The sequence below is a fragment of the Lycorma delicatula genome, chromosome 12 (assembly GCF_047948215.1).
Source record: "Lycorma delicatula isolate Av1 chromosome 12, ASM4794821v1, whole genome shotgun sequence".
Taxonomy (NCBI): Eukaryota; Metazoa; Arthropoda; class Insecta; order Hemiptera; family Fulgoridae; genus Lycorma; species Lycorma delicatula.
The window spans coordinates 10,008,505-10,021,616 of record NC_134466.1 but is presented as its reverse complement, the minus strand read 5'-3'; the positions used below and the strand labels follow the sequence as shown (position 1 = coordinate 10,021,616).

The 13,112-nt window shown below is 31.9% G+C and overlaps 1 protein-coding gene across 1 annotated transcript in view; it reads left to right on the top strand.

The window, feature by feature from the left end:
* LOC142333351 (uncharacterized) overlaps nucleotides 1-13,112 on the top strand; it is a 283,990-nt gene that overhangs the window by 36,475 nt on the left and 234,403 nt on the right. The window contains exons 3-5 of the mRNA XM_075380374.1: nucleotides 94-258; nucleotides 3,347-3,436; nucleotides 8,002-8,139. Of these exons, the coding sequence (XP_075236489.1) occupies nucleotides 94-258; nucleotides 3,347-3,436; nucleotides 8,002-8,139 (393 nt within the window). The remainder of the gene's footprint in view (nucleotides 1-93; nucleotides 259-3,346; nucleotides 3,437-8,001; nucleotides 8,140-13,112) is intronic.

Genomic DNA, 13,112 nt, shown 5'->3' with positions numbered 1-13,112 from the left:
TTTTTAGCTTTTTAACATTTTTCATAATATTAAATCTTATGTAATTGAAGTGTTTCATTGAAAGAAATTGCAAAATTTCTGTTATTTGTTTAGATGATGTTGGGGGATATGGTCGCCAGACCGAGATCACAAGATGATGCTATGGTTGGTTATGTATTTCAAAGACCACACGCTGACCCAGAATTTCCTTTACCCCCTGGTCTTGCTAAACAGCAACCGCAAAGGTGGGCTCTCGGTGATGATACTCTGATTGATCATGTGAGTATTTTGAGTATTATAAATTTTTGTTGTAATTGTTGATAATTTTTCAGTGCGTAATTTTGTTGTAAGTATATTCATGAATTTTTTATTTTGCATGTTAATGAATCTTATATTTTAAATTAATTTAGGATCTTATATTCTAAATAGCAATTTATTTCAATGACTATTTAATGCCTTTAAATTTAATTCCAATTTTCTTTAATTATTAATGTTTTATGTATATTTTTCCTTAATTAAAGCTGGTTTAAATTAATTAATTTAAATTAGTAATGTTTGTTTTTTAAATAAGGGCTATATTTTGAATTAGAAACAAATCTGAAAGCTTTACAGTCATTAGCCGCTAACAAATGCTGACCACATGCAGTGAAATTGTACGAATAATTTGGTAATACAGAAACCGGTTTCATAGAGTGCCAGTGATCATCGGCATAATATCCTTATTCTTTATCTCTCTTTTGAACCAGTAAAAAAAGGAAGTAGGTGCTTTTTTCTGAAAATTTACAGATATCAAGATGGACTTTAACATCTGCTTGAATTTTGAGTTCCTTATTCAAAATATCAGTTGGTGAAATAAGTTGCAGGTAAAAAATATTCCGTTTGTGATTGGAGACTTGCAAAATGAATTAAACATATTATTTCCTTTTAATGAGCTAAAGTATGCCTTGAATAACTCTTGTGACACTTCTCCTGGAAATGATAATATCAGGGTCAGAATGTTATCACACCTTCTGGATACTGCATTACAACATCTTTTGTGTATCTATAATAGAATATTCCCTGGCTAGGTATTACCAGATTCTTGATCAGAAGCATTGGTGATTCCTGTACTAAACATGATAAAGATGAATGTTATTGTCCCTCAAGTTATCGTCCTATCTCCTTGAGCAATACCCTGTGCAAGGTGATGGAATGAATGGTAAACCATCGTCTAGTATGATATCATGAGAGAAATGCTCCAATTCCAGTTCCCCCTGAACGATGCAGTTTCTGCCAAGGTAGATGATTAAACACTTATATTTAATCTTGCATTGGATTTTGTTAAATATGTATTTTATTTGTTTCCTGTTGGACACCTTATTTTGAAAAAAATTTGATAAGTACAAAAAATTCATAAAAAAATTACAAAGAAATGCACACAGAATTTTAGTAGAATTACTTTATTAGCAGTCTGGTCAGTGATGTCCAGTATCTCTGGAAACAATACTTATAATTTTACTAATACGGTAAGGTTATTTCTTGGTACTTTCTAAATCTTTCATAATCAGTTACGATTGACAATATCATTTTGTATTTACTTAATTTTCACTTTACAATTTTATTGTAGAATTATTTGTTAAATTACGTTTAAAATTACCAGAAACTGTTCTCAGAACATATAAAAACTGCCAATAATGTAAGTACAATTTGTACTTAATTGTAATTTGTACATTGTAATTGTACTATTCCACAAAATATTAACCTCTGTGGTGGAACGGCAGTGTTGTCTTTTCGTACAGTAGGTTCTGTGTTTCAGTCCCAGTCACGCTTGGCATTTTCTATACTAAACAGATATTTTGTATTGTTATGAAAGCCTTAGCTAATGTGGTTAATTGACTAATAACTTAATACTTCAGTTAGAATCCATCTTCATTTAAACATAATAAACATATTCCATTTTTTAATTAAATCCTGATTCAAATATATTCATTTATATACAGGATAATTCAAAGAAACGGGAAATTAAAAAAATTAAATAACGTAAATGAAACAATTTTTTTTAGAAAATGAATTTTATTTAATGTAATTGTACAAGTGTCGCCATTTTAGGAAACATACATTTTAGTATTTTTTAAAGATGACATCTTCCAGGTGACCTCCTCTTCTACGTAAACACTAACGAAGTCTCTTCGTTAAATTGTTCATGGTTTGACGTAACATCTCAACTGGAATTTCCGCTATTGCTTCTCGGATCTTTGTCTTCAGTTCTTCCGTTGTAGCAGTTCTTTGTGTTCTACTGTGGAACACTTTGCTTTTAAGGTGATCCCACAAAAAGTAATCGCAAGCTGAGAGATCAGGTGATCTGGGAGGCCATCTAATAATGTCACCATTTCGTGAAATGACACGTTGTCCAAACAATCTGCGTACAGCTGCCACCGACATTCGTGCAGTATGTGACGTTACTCCGTCTTGTTGAAACCAGGCTGTGTTAAGAATCAGTGGAAATCTCTTTTGTTGTTCCACAACAAAGGTTTCAAAGCATGCTACGTAACGAGCCGACGTCACTGTAATCGCAAGACCATTGTCATCCTCAAAAAAATAAGGGCCTATAACACCGTAAGATGACATAGCACATCACACGGTCCCTTTCTGGCTGTGCAACGGACGCTGGTGTAGCTGCGTAGGATTAGCTGCCCAGTATCTGAAATTTTGCTTATTAACAAATCCACTGACGTGGAAATGCGCTTCGTCTGACATCCACAGTTCGTGAACAAACTCTTTGTTATCATTTATCTTCTGAAGCATTACATTACAGAATTGTGCTCGCACAACTGCATCGTTCGGTTTCAGTTCCTGGACGATCTGCAACTTGTACGGATGGTATTGCAAGTCCTTCACTAACATTCTTCGAACGCTTGAACTATGCGATTGTAAAGATGCTGAGAGAAGACGGATTGACCGATGTGGACTTCGTGTGACAGCATCTTGTAAAGCTTGAACATTCTGTGGTGTACGGACGGTCCACTCACGGCCGGTTTCTTTTTCATTGCCGAACCAGTTTCCTCAAAATTAGATATCCATGTTTTAATTGCATGTGCTGATGGAACACGGTCGTGCTGTCCCAGATTAAAATGATGGCGAAATTCTCTACACACTCCCTCCACACTGTCATTGTTCTTGTAAAACGCTTTGATAGCAAATACACGTTTGGCACCACTCCAAGGATCCATGACAACTAAATGGCAGGTTAGGTTAGAGAGGCTGGCGCCACTTATCAAGTGGTACCAATCGCCCACGGCTACCAACACAACTTTGAAAATTTCCCGTTTCTTTGAATCACTCTATATTTTAATTATTCATAAATTAATTTATTTTGTTAATGTTTCAGAATCACGAGAAGTGGAAATATCCAACAGTAGCAAAAATGCAGCATCCAATAAACAGCGTACCATATGAGTTACATCCTCTTGTCATGAAGGTAAATGACATTTTATATTATTTTTATTTATTTAAGAAAAAAATGGACATTAAGTGTATTTCTTTTATTAACGTTACTTAACCTGTTTGATGGGTTTCCAAATTTTGTTTTATTCTAACATGATATTTAATGTCAACATTTATGTTACACTTTAATTTTTAAATATCTTCTTTATAAATATAGTCGTTCGTCTTCTCCAATATTTTTATATCTCATTTAAGTTTACTTTCATTATAATAAACTGGATATCCTCTGACAAAAGGAATTTTTTAAAATAATTTTGCCAGTTTTTTTTTTTTTTAATATGTAGGTCATGCCTCACTCCCTTTCCAATCCCTAGTCTTCCTGTCATTTTGTCTCCTTCCCTCATTTTTATTCTCTGGTTATGGTATTTTTATTAGACACGCTTTTTATTAGGTTACACTCTTATTAGGCACCTCTCTTTCCAGTCAACTCAGTTTTTTCCCAAAATTAGCAGCAATTTATCCCATCTAACTCTGTCAAACGCCTTTTCTAGGTCAAGAAATGAATGCAACATAGAATCTCCACATCCTTACTGCCATCTATTTTATTGTATATCCTCATATTTAGGACCCTTAAGAGTGCCTTAGCTGCATGTGACATTGGGCTAATTAATTGTTGTATGTTATTCACACTTCTTTGTATTTCTTTTCTTTTCTTTTTTATTGGTACCATTATTGTATTACGGAAGTACTCTGACCACCTTTTGAAGTACTCTTCAAGTATTCCATTGCGTAGACTAGTAATAACAATTCCCCTGTCTCTCCTAATGCTTTGAACAGTTCAATAGGTATTTCATCACATCCCTCAGATGTGATTTTCTCATCCTTTTCTCATCAATTTACATGCCTCATTTATTTCATTCTTTAATATACTGTACCCTTTTGATCTTCAAGAACTTTATACTCTTCTTCCACTCCCACATCTGTTTCTCTTGGCTTTTCTCCTAACGCATATAAATCTGCAATGTATTCTTCCCATCTCCTTTTTATTTCCTCATTCTCATTAAATGTTGCCTCTATCTGATACATTTTCTTCCCCCTTGTTCTCTGTAAAAATTATTTCTGATTCTTCTTTATACATTAGCTCACATCTTTCTTTTTCCAAACTTTCTATCGCCGTACATTTTTTCAATTATTCAGTTATTAGTTCATTATTCAACCTCCTATATTTCCTTCTACCTTCTTCTGTTTGTATATTTTTTCACTTTCTCCTTTCATTCATCTTTCCTAACATTTTACTTGTAACCCTGTATTCGTTCTGTTATTAAACCCTATCGTCTCTTTTGCTGTTTCCTGTAATCTCTTCTTAATTTCCATCCATTTATTATCTGCATTACTTGGTTTATCTCCCATTCTCGTTTTTTCTAGCATCACTTTTTCCATTTCGTGTTCCCTTAGCTTCTCCAAATTATAGTAATCTGTTCTCCTGCCACTCCCAATTTTCTTGAGGCTAATGTTCACTTCTGCCACAACTTGATGATGATTTGAATTTATATCCCCACCTAGATAAGCCTTATGTTGTGTAAACAATTTCTAAATCATAATATAATCAGTTTGATATTTTTCTCTGTTCATTCATGATGCCCATATATATCTTCTTTTATGATTTTCAAACGGGTTGTTTCCCAACATTTAGATTCCTTCTCCAAGCAGAATCTAGCCAGTCTTTCTCCTATTTCATTTTTAATTACGAGACAATATTTTCCAACTACCTTGTTTTCCCTTTCCCCTCCAACCACAGCATTCCAATGAGCTAGTATCACTGCACATGCCCCCTTTTCTTTCCCAATTAACTCTTATTATAGCCTTCAGTAACACTGTTCTACTTCCTCATCTGTGTGCTGAGTGGTTGGCATGTGTACTTGAATTATTACAGTATATTTATCTTCTTCCTTTATCCTCATCATCATCATCATCACCACCCTTTCATCAACATACTCAACTTTTAAGGCCTTTCTTACCAGTTTCTTATTTATCAGTATACCTACTCCATTACTACTACACCTTCCTGGCCCAGAAATTTAAAATAAATACAATAAATTTGTTATAAAACAAAAATTGATTTTACTTTCTGGATGACCTTCATAGCTGCTATTTATTTTTAATTTATTTGCTAAAGATACTTACACATAAATCATTGTTAAATAAAATAACCTATTCTACTCTTTTAAAATACTAATTTAAGTAATACCACTGAAAAAAGAGAACTAAGCAGTCAGCAGGTGTCAAATTATGTTAAAAATTAGTTAATAATTAGTCAGTGAAATATAAAATATCAAGATCGTATTAGAAACACTTTAATTACTGTCTTTGAAATCTCAAAGTTAGGTATTAATGTTGTTTTCCCAATATTTTATGTTGTCACATATCACATTGCTTTAGCTTAAATTTCATATGAAAATCTGTGATTGATTTTCATAATTTTCCTTAAATCTCAATATCCTTCATCCCTACTAACAATCTCTTGATTGAAACCAGTGGTGTCTTTTTGGTCATGTTACAGGGCTACTGACAGTGCACCGAATACAATTATTGTAAGACGATTGTTATGGTTACATTAGTTATTTTCTTTGCAAACCTCAGATAACAGACTCAGATTTGCCCAGATAATCTGGCTGACAAATGATCACCTAATGTGATCATGATAAACTGAATGAAGAAGCAGTTGTTTTGCCAATTACTGAAAGAGACAATTTCCTTTGTACCTGACTAAGGAAAGGGGTATTTTTAGAGAAAAGGAATGAATAACTAGCACAGGGACTGCTTGTCATTGGAAAATCTCTTTAGTTATCTGAATTCTGAGTGTATTTTAATTTTTAGTTAATTGATGGATTAGGCTTTAATTGATAAGGCTGGGGCGTCCGGGGCGCTCAGCGTCTTCACGACCGTCTTGGAAACACTACTCGTAAACCCTTGCTCTACTCAGCAGACTCATCAAAAGCAACATTTAACATTTTTAAAACATTGCTACACTTTATTCCACTCTTATAGCAAAATTTAATACAAATTCTCTGATTCATTATTTATATAAATAAAAAATTACTGATCGTACTAAAACATGTATTATCCTTTTAACAGCTGACAACAGACTGAACATCCAATATGGCTAAAAATGTACAGATACTTTTCAGTACAAATACAGCAAAGAAAAAAATCCAGATCCCGTGAAAATGTCAAAATTCTCATTTTTGAACACACCTCGTATATGCCTGTGTTTCCTAAATGGAAACTTTTACCTCAAAAATGTATTTAGGTACTCTTTAATAAAATTGTGTACCCTCATTTAATCCAGTATTCTCTAAGAAATAAATAAAGAATATTTTATGGTACTAGATTAAACTTTTTAATACCCCAAAATTTAAGAAATAAGTTTCCTAGATACTGTTGTAAGCATTGTCTGGAAATTTGGAAATTTTAAATTTCCATTTTGGGATTGTTGGTTTGAACGAATGGACTAAGTTTTATTGGCGTATTTATCTCTGTTCTTTAAGTATGAATTTCTATTTGAATGATAGACAGATTGATGGAGAAGTAAGAGTATCTGCAAATGCATGTGTAAACATTTGCCCTCACTGATCGAAGAATATGTCTAATAATCCTTTACTATTTTGTGGATAAAATAAAAAGTACTTACAGTATTAAGTCAGGTTTTTCTACTATTAAGATGTTTTTATTACTTAAGACATAAAAAATGAGAGCTTCTAACTTGAACAATTATTTTTGTCCAAATCTGTCTCTTGATCTTGTTGACTGATTCTGATGATTCTTGTTTTTATTTTGTAGAGGATGTTTTTGTGTTGGTCCTCATAGTAAATTCTTTACTAAGTAATTTTAGCAGAATATTTTTCAAATTAAAATCCCATTTTGTACATAGATGATTTTAGGAAATTTTCATCTTATCAGTTTGTATTGGATTGTTGTATAACATAAATCCTGACATCTCTCTCTTATTTAAGGAATTTTCACGCAGTAATTAAAAAAAACTACCTCAGTAACTTGAATAGTTGTAAAATACATTACAAATACAAGGAATGCTTTTTGTAGGCCTGCCTATATTGTAAATAAAAATAAAGGTGCATGCATGTTAAGGAGAACATCCAAATTGTTGTAGGTGACCTGATATTTGATACAAGTCACTCCCAAAACTCTCGTATTCAACTTCAAGGCAATTGGTATCCTAACTGGATTTTATAAGAAGATTGAGGAGTGATGTGGTTTACTATTGCTCTTTTCCATTAAGACTAGTCCTTTTAGTCAATTTCAGTATTTTATTTTAGATGATGTGTTTATAACGAAAAAAAAATTGCTAATGTGGCATTTTATTTATGAAACTTTCTATACGCAATATATATGTATATACAGTATTCATGTATTCATGTACAGTATTCAGATATTTTAAAATTTTTATTCTTGTTTATTTGGGGTTAATTTATTCTGAGGTGAAGAGGGGGGGGGGGAATGTTTGTCATCGTGCACACATGATTTATGATTGAAGTATTTTGTTTTGTTAGAGTTATTGTAAATTTTCTTTTTATTTGTTAGACGGGTGCTGAACATCTAATGTTTCATCAGATGGGTCAGCCACCACCTCTTCCACCACCTCCACATCTTGCACCTGCACCAGGACCGGCTGCACCGGCCCCTACTATTATTTCACACCATGATCCTCGAAACGGACAGGTAATCTTAATTATCAAGCTAGATTAGTTTTTGATTATTGCGGTTGAAAGTACTAATGAATTATTTAATTATACTTGTCAGTTTTTGATCTAGATTACTGTTTAATAAATACTCGTTTTTTTGGAAAGTTTGTTGCCTTAAAACATTTGGATGTTCTGTATTATTTTGACTTCAAGATAGCCTTTTTTAAAGAATTTTATTCAAAATTTCATACTGTCTTAATTTGATGTTTTTCATAATCATCTTTAAAGTGGTTCTTAAGATGGCTAGAAATCTGTACCTATCACAACTGTACTTGAGTAATTCCATAGGAAAATGTTTCTTACCTTGGATAAAGCATTTCTTCTAGGAAAAAGCATTTCCTATCTTTCTTTTCCACGTTTCTTTGCTAAAACCTTTTGCGTTAACTTTGTTAATTGTACAGGCTTTTAATTCTTTTAATAATTATAATACAATAATGCAGAATTTTAAGAAATGTTATTCTGTGCACCAAACAACTTCAAACTATGTAATAATTATAACAGTGATTGAAATATTGTCACATTTGGCACGGTATGAGAGCAAAATGAACCAAACGGCTGTAAAATCTTTTTTTCTAGCTCAAAGAAAAGGGAAAATTTTTAATTAGATGCTGCTGTTTTGTTAAGTAATTGCAAAAGTAAAGGTTTCCTGTTATGAAGCGAGCTTTATTATTAAAAGATAGGGAATGAGTCAAACCAAAAAATGTCTTTTGTTTATAATCTGTGTAGCTTAGATTCACAGAAAGGACCTTTTTTGAATTGATTATTGATTATTGTACTTCATTGCTTAATTGTTTAAAATTAGTCATGTCACGTTTAAGCTGACATAAAATAATTACAGCTTCATAATTTTTTTCTTGTATTGGTTTACTGCCAGAATTAAAAATGAAGCTATTTGTATTAGTAATAGTAATTTAATGGTGTTTGTGAATAGTAACGCATTAAACTTGACATAGATTATCACTTAGAATACATATATAGTAACTATGTTATAGGTCACTATTGTTTGTATTCACATTGTGGTGTACATTTGAAAGTGTAAGTTTTTACTATTTCACCTTCAGCAAGAGTTGGACCTATATTGATTCACTTGTAAATAAATTATTTACTTACCATACATAATATTTATACGGCTTCTTATCGTAGATTGTGTAACTTATTTTTGTCATAGGAATTTCCTACATGTTTTGCCATGTCAATCTAACTGCATCATCGGGGAATGAAAATATCCGCAGTTATGTTTCATCTGTCATACATACAAATATCCATAAACTAGATAACATGGCAATTTGCTTGTGTGTTTCTTGTAAATTATTACTTTAATAATATTTAATATTAAAATTTTTAAATCAACTAAGTCTTCTACTTCAAGGATGTGCGTTAAACATTAAATGAGGTCGTAAAGGAAACATCTTTACCCAGACCAACATCATATTGTTAATTCATGTTATTAATTTTGTGATTGTTCTTTCATGAAAATCTTTCCAAGGTTTTCCTCAATTCGTACATGAAATGCTAGAGCAGAATTTTATCGATCAAGTAGCACACTTCTCTTTTTTTTTTATGGTCTATATGGTTTATAATTAGTGACATGTTTATTTCAATAAGGTTCATCAGTGTTAATCTCACTTCAGACTGAAGAGTCTTATAAGTTCAGTCCTGGTGTATTGATCCGGCATTTTTATCCTACAATCTTCATTATCTCTTTCTAAACTTGAGCATCAGAGTTTCTGTTAATCAAAATCCAAAGAAAAATATGAAGTTTGTTTATACTGAAAAAAATGTATCTTCACTTATGATTTTAGGAGGTTTTTTGTTTTTTTATAATGCAGTAATGTTTACCTCTGTACATTTCACCACAAACTTACAACATGGTGTTGACACTTTTATTTCTATGTATCCTTTCATCCTTGATTGTTTAATTTTTTTTTTAACCTCAGCTACTGTGATCAGATCAATCCTAGTTAAAATTGTAAAATTTATCCCTGTATCATTTTGCAAAGAGTTTTAAAACTGAATGGGTTACAATTGTCCTGATTGATCGACGCTGAGGGTGTTGAGTCTTGCTAATCCCTTTTAAAATACAAACAATACAACTACTCTAAAATTAATAACAATAAATTTTTAACATCACCTACTCTTAGATGAAAGGTGATAAAAACTTAACCAACCATATTCAAATTACAATCAGGTTGTAAGCGATGCAGAACCTGTTGGTGATTTTATGCAACAAGTAAGATATGCTCAGGATGTAGATATTTTGAAATTAAAATCTGTTCCATTGACCGATCATCACCGATTAGTATGAATGTAAGAGAACTATTTTAGATTATTTATTGTGAACATGTTACTGCTAAATTTGTTCACCAAAGTCTGCTGTAAAGTTGATTTGTGAAATTTATCAACTATCTTGGACAATGCCTGGTGCAGTAAAGAATTTATGGGATGTTATTCCTGAAATTTTTCTTATGTTGCAGAGCAGTAGAGTTGAAATTGAATAAAGTTTTATACAATCTTATCGGGGATCCTTTTCATTTAATCTTAATTTTACCAGTTTTTTAGATTTATACAACATTGTTTTTGTTCAAGTAGGTATAAGAGAGAATAGAATTAATTAATATTCTAATGATCTAATAAGTTAAGGTATTTGTTTTTTTTTTTAATTACAGCATGTTTGTTCTAGTTTTGGCTTTGGTTTTCTATTTAACTATTTTATTTCTTTTTTACCTAAAGGAACATTCTAGGAATGTCAGTTCTAGTTTGAACTGTCCATATCATGCTGTTTCTGGTTCCCTGAAATGCTTTTTGGTATGCTTTTGTAATCGTTTTAAAAATTATTTAACTGTTTGAGATTACTTCATAACCGGTTTTTGTAATAATTCATTTAGTAGTAGTTCTGTCCAGATTCAGGTTGAACATTGTTTCTGAGACAGTTCTGTTAAATGAACCCCCAAAAACCCCAGTATACTACTAATAATATGAATGTTTAAATCCGATATAATACCTGTATTTGTGAATTTGTTAACAGACTTGTTTATTTGTTAATCTGGAGTTAAAAATATAGGTAAATAAATTCCCAACAAGTAATCCTTCAATCAAGAAATAATGTATGTTTTTGAATCATTTTGTTAGTCACATAATATATCAAAATTATGCATAAAGATTAATGCACAATGTAATTTATATTTTCCGGTACCTAAAGCAGGAACTCATCACAAATCAGCATCGTCATCACAAGTCGAGAGATATAAGGTTCAAATCCCGGTAAAGGCAGTTAGTTTTATATGAATTTGAATATTACATCGTGGATATCCGTGTTTTTTTTAACCTCCAGGACCACCGTTAGGTATTGCTTCAGAGTTGAATGATTTGTAGCGTGTGTGAAAATACCATGTCTGACTTGGATTCGAACCCGGGACTTCCGGATGAAAGGCCGAGACACTACCAGTTCGGCCGTGGAGGCCGGCGTCACTTTGATGGTCTGGTTTCAATTAACCACACCTCTCAGGAATGGTCGACATGAGACTGTACGAGACTACACTTCATTTACGTTATACATATCATCCTCTGAAGTAATACCTTATTGTGGTTGCTGTGGCTAATAGAAAAATTACTTAAAACAGTGCATTTGTATACTACGCTTTTCACAGTTTTTCTTTAATAATTGATTCCTTAAAATGTGAGTTAGTGGAGGTTACCTTAAAATTCTTGAATCGCTCCTAAGAAAAAAAAAACAAGTGATGGGTGTTTGTACGCGCTCGGAAAACTTTTAAGGAAGGTGTAGTGGTGCGTTTTAATTAATAATTTCTTTAAATAAAACGTATGTTTTCCATCGGTATTCATTTAAATAAAAATATGAGCCGACTAGTAGTTCATTTTTCGAAGTGGATGTTGAAAACTTAATTTAAACGAACGTTTATTATCTGGAAAGAAGTTAGCGGAAGAGATCGAAATTTACTTTTTGCTGGGACTGTAGCAGCAAACTGAGCACGAAGGTTGGTGGCAGGCAGGCATGCATGTAGGCTGGCTGAGGCCTTCTGGTCGCTATGACAACTGTTTCGCGCCATTCTCATTAGGGTCGCCAACCTTAGTGAAACGCAACTATATTTTTTCTTACGCTCTTCGTTATTGCAAAACGTATTACACTCGATCCTTCACATTCGTTTTATTTACTCCGCCAGTTTATTGAATTTAAAATTTAACAAAATAATTAATTTTTTTTTGTTAAGTTTTCTCGATATTTAACTCTAGTCTGTATGTATGTTAACGATTTTAATTGAAGCATATTTTTGTTGAATATGCTGTGTTGTTTTTTTTTTACCAAGTAGGAGTACGTTGGTGGATTTAAGTACAAGTAATTTTTTTTTGTAAAGTGAAATTTGTTCAGTTTGATCTTGTGAGGAATAGGGTTAATAAAATTAAAATTTATCACTTTAAGATAACTGTTAATTAAATATAATACTACTTAAATTTGAAATAATAGTTTATCCTATACTCCAATTAATTTTCTCATTGAAAATTGGAGTTTATTGTGAACTACTTAGTATATATTTCTAAGACTGACGCATTCGATTACGGTTGTTCGATATAATTTCGAATTTTAGCGACTCAGTTTTTTAAATAAAGTTTTCTAAGAATCAAAATAATCCGACAAAGAATCTAAAACGATTTTTCTCATCAGTTATCTCCTTCCAAAATGTTGTTAATATTTTTAAATCGAATCTGTGGGAGTCTTTAAAAGGAAAAGACCATTAAAATCGGTAAGTAAGTTTTAAGAAAATTGTTTATGCGTTTTTTTATAGTTTTCTCCCTATTTCTCTTCTGTCGTAACGCATATTTTATTTACCGATTGTTTTAGTGTACCTTCGTACATTTTTAAGAATAGTTAAGGTGTATTTTTTCCATTAATAGGTTTTTTTAAATGCATCTGATAAAGAAGTCTAATTATTGTAC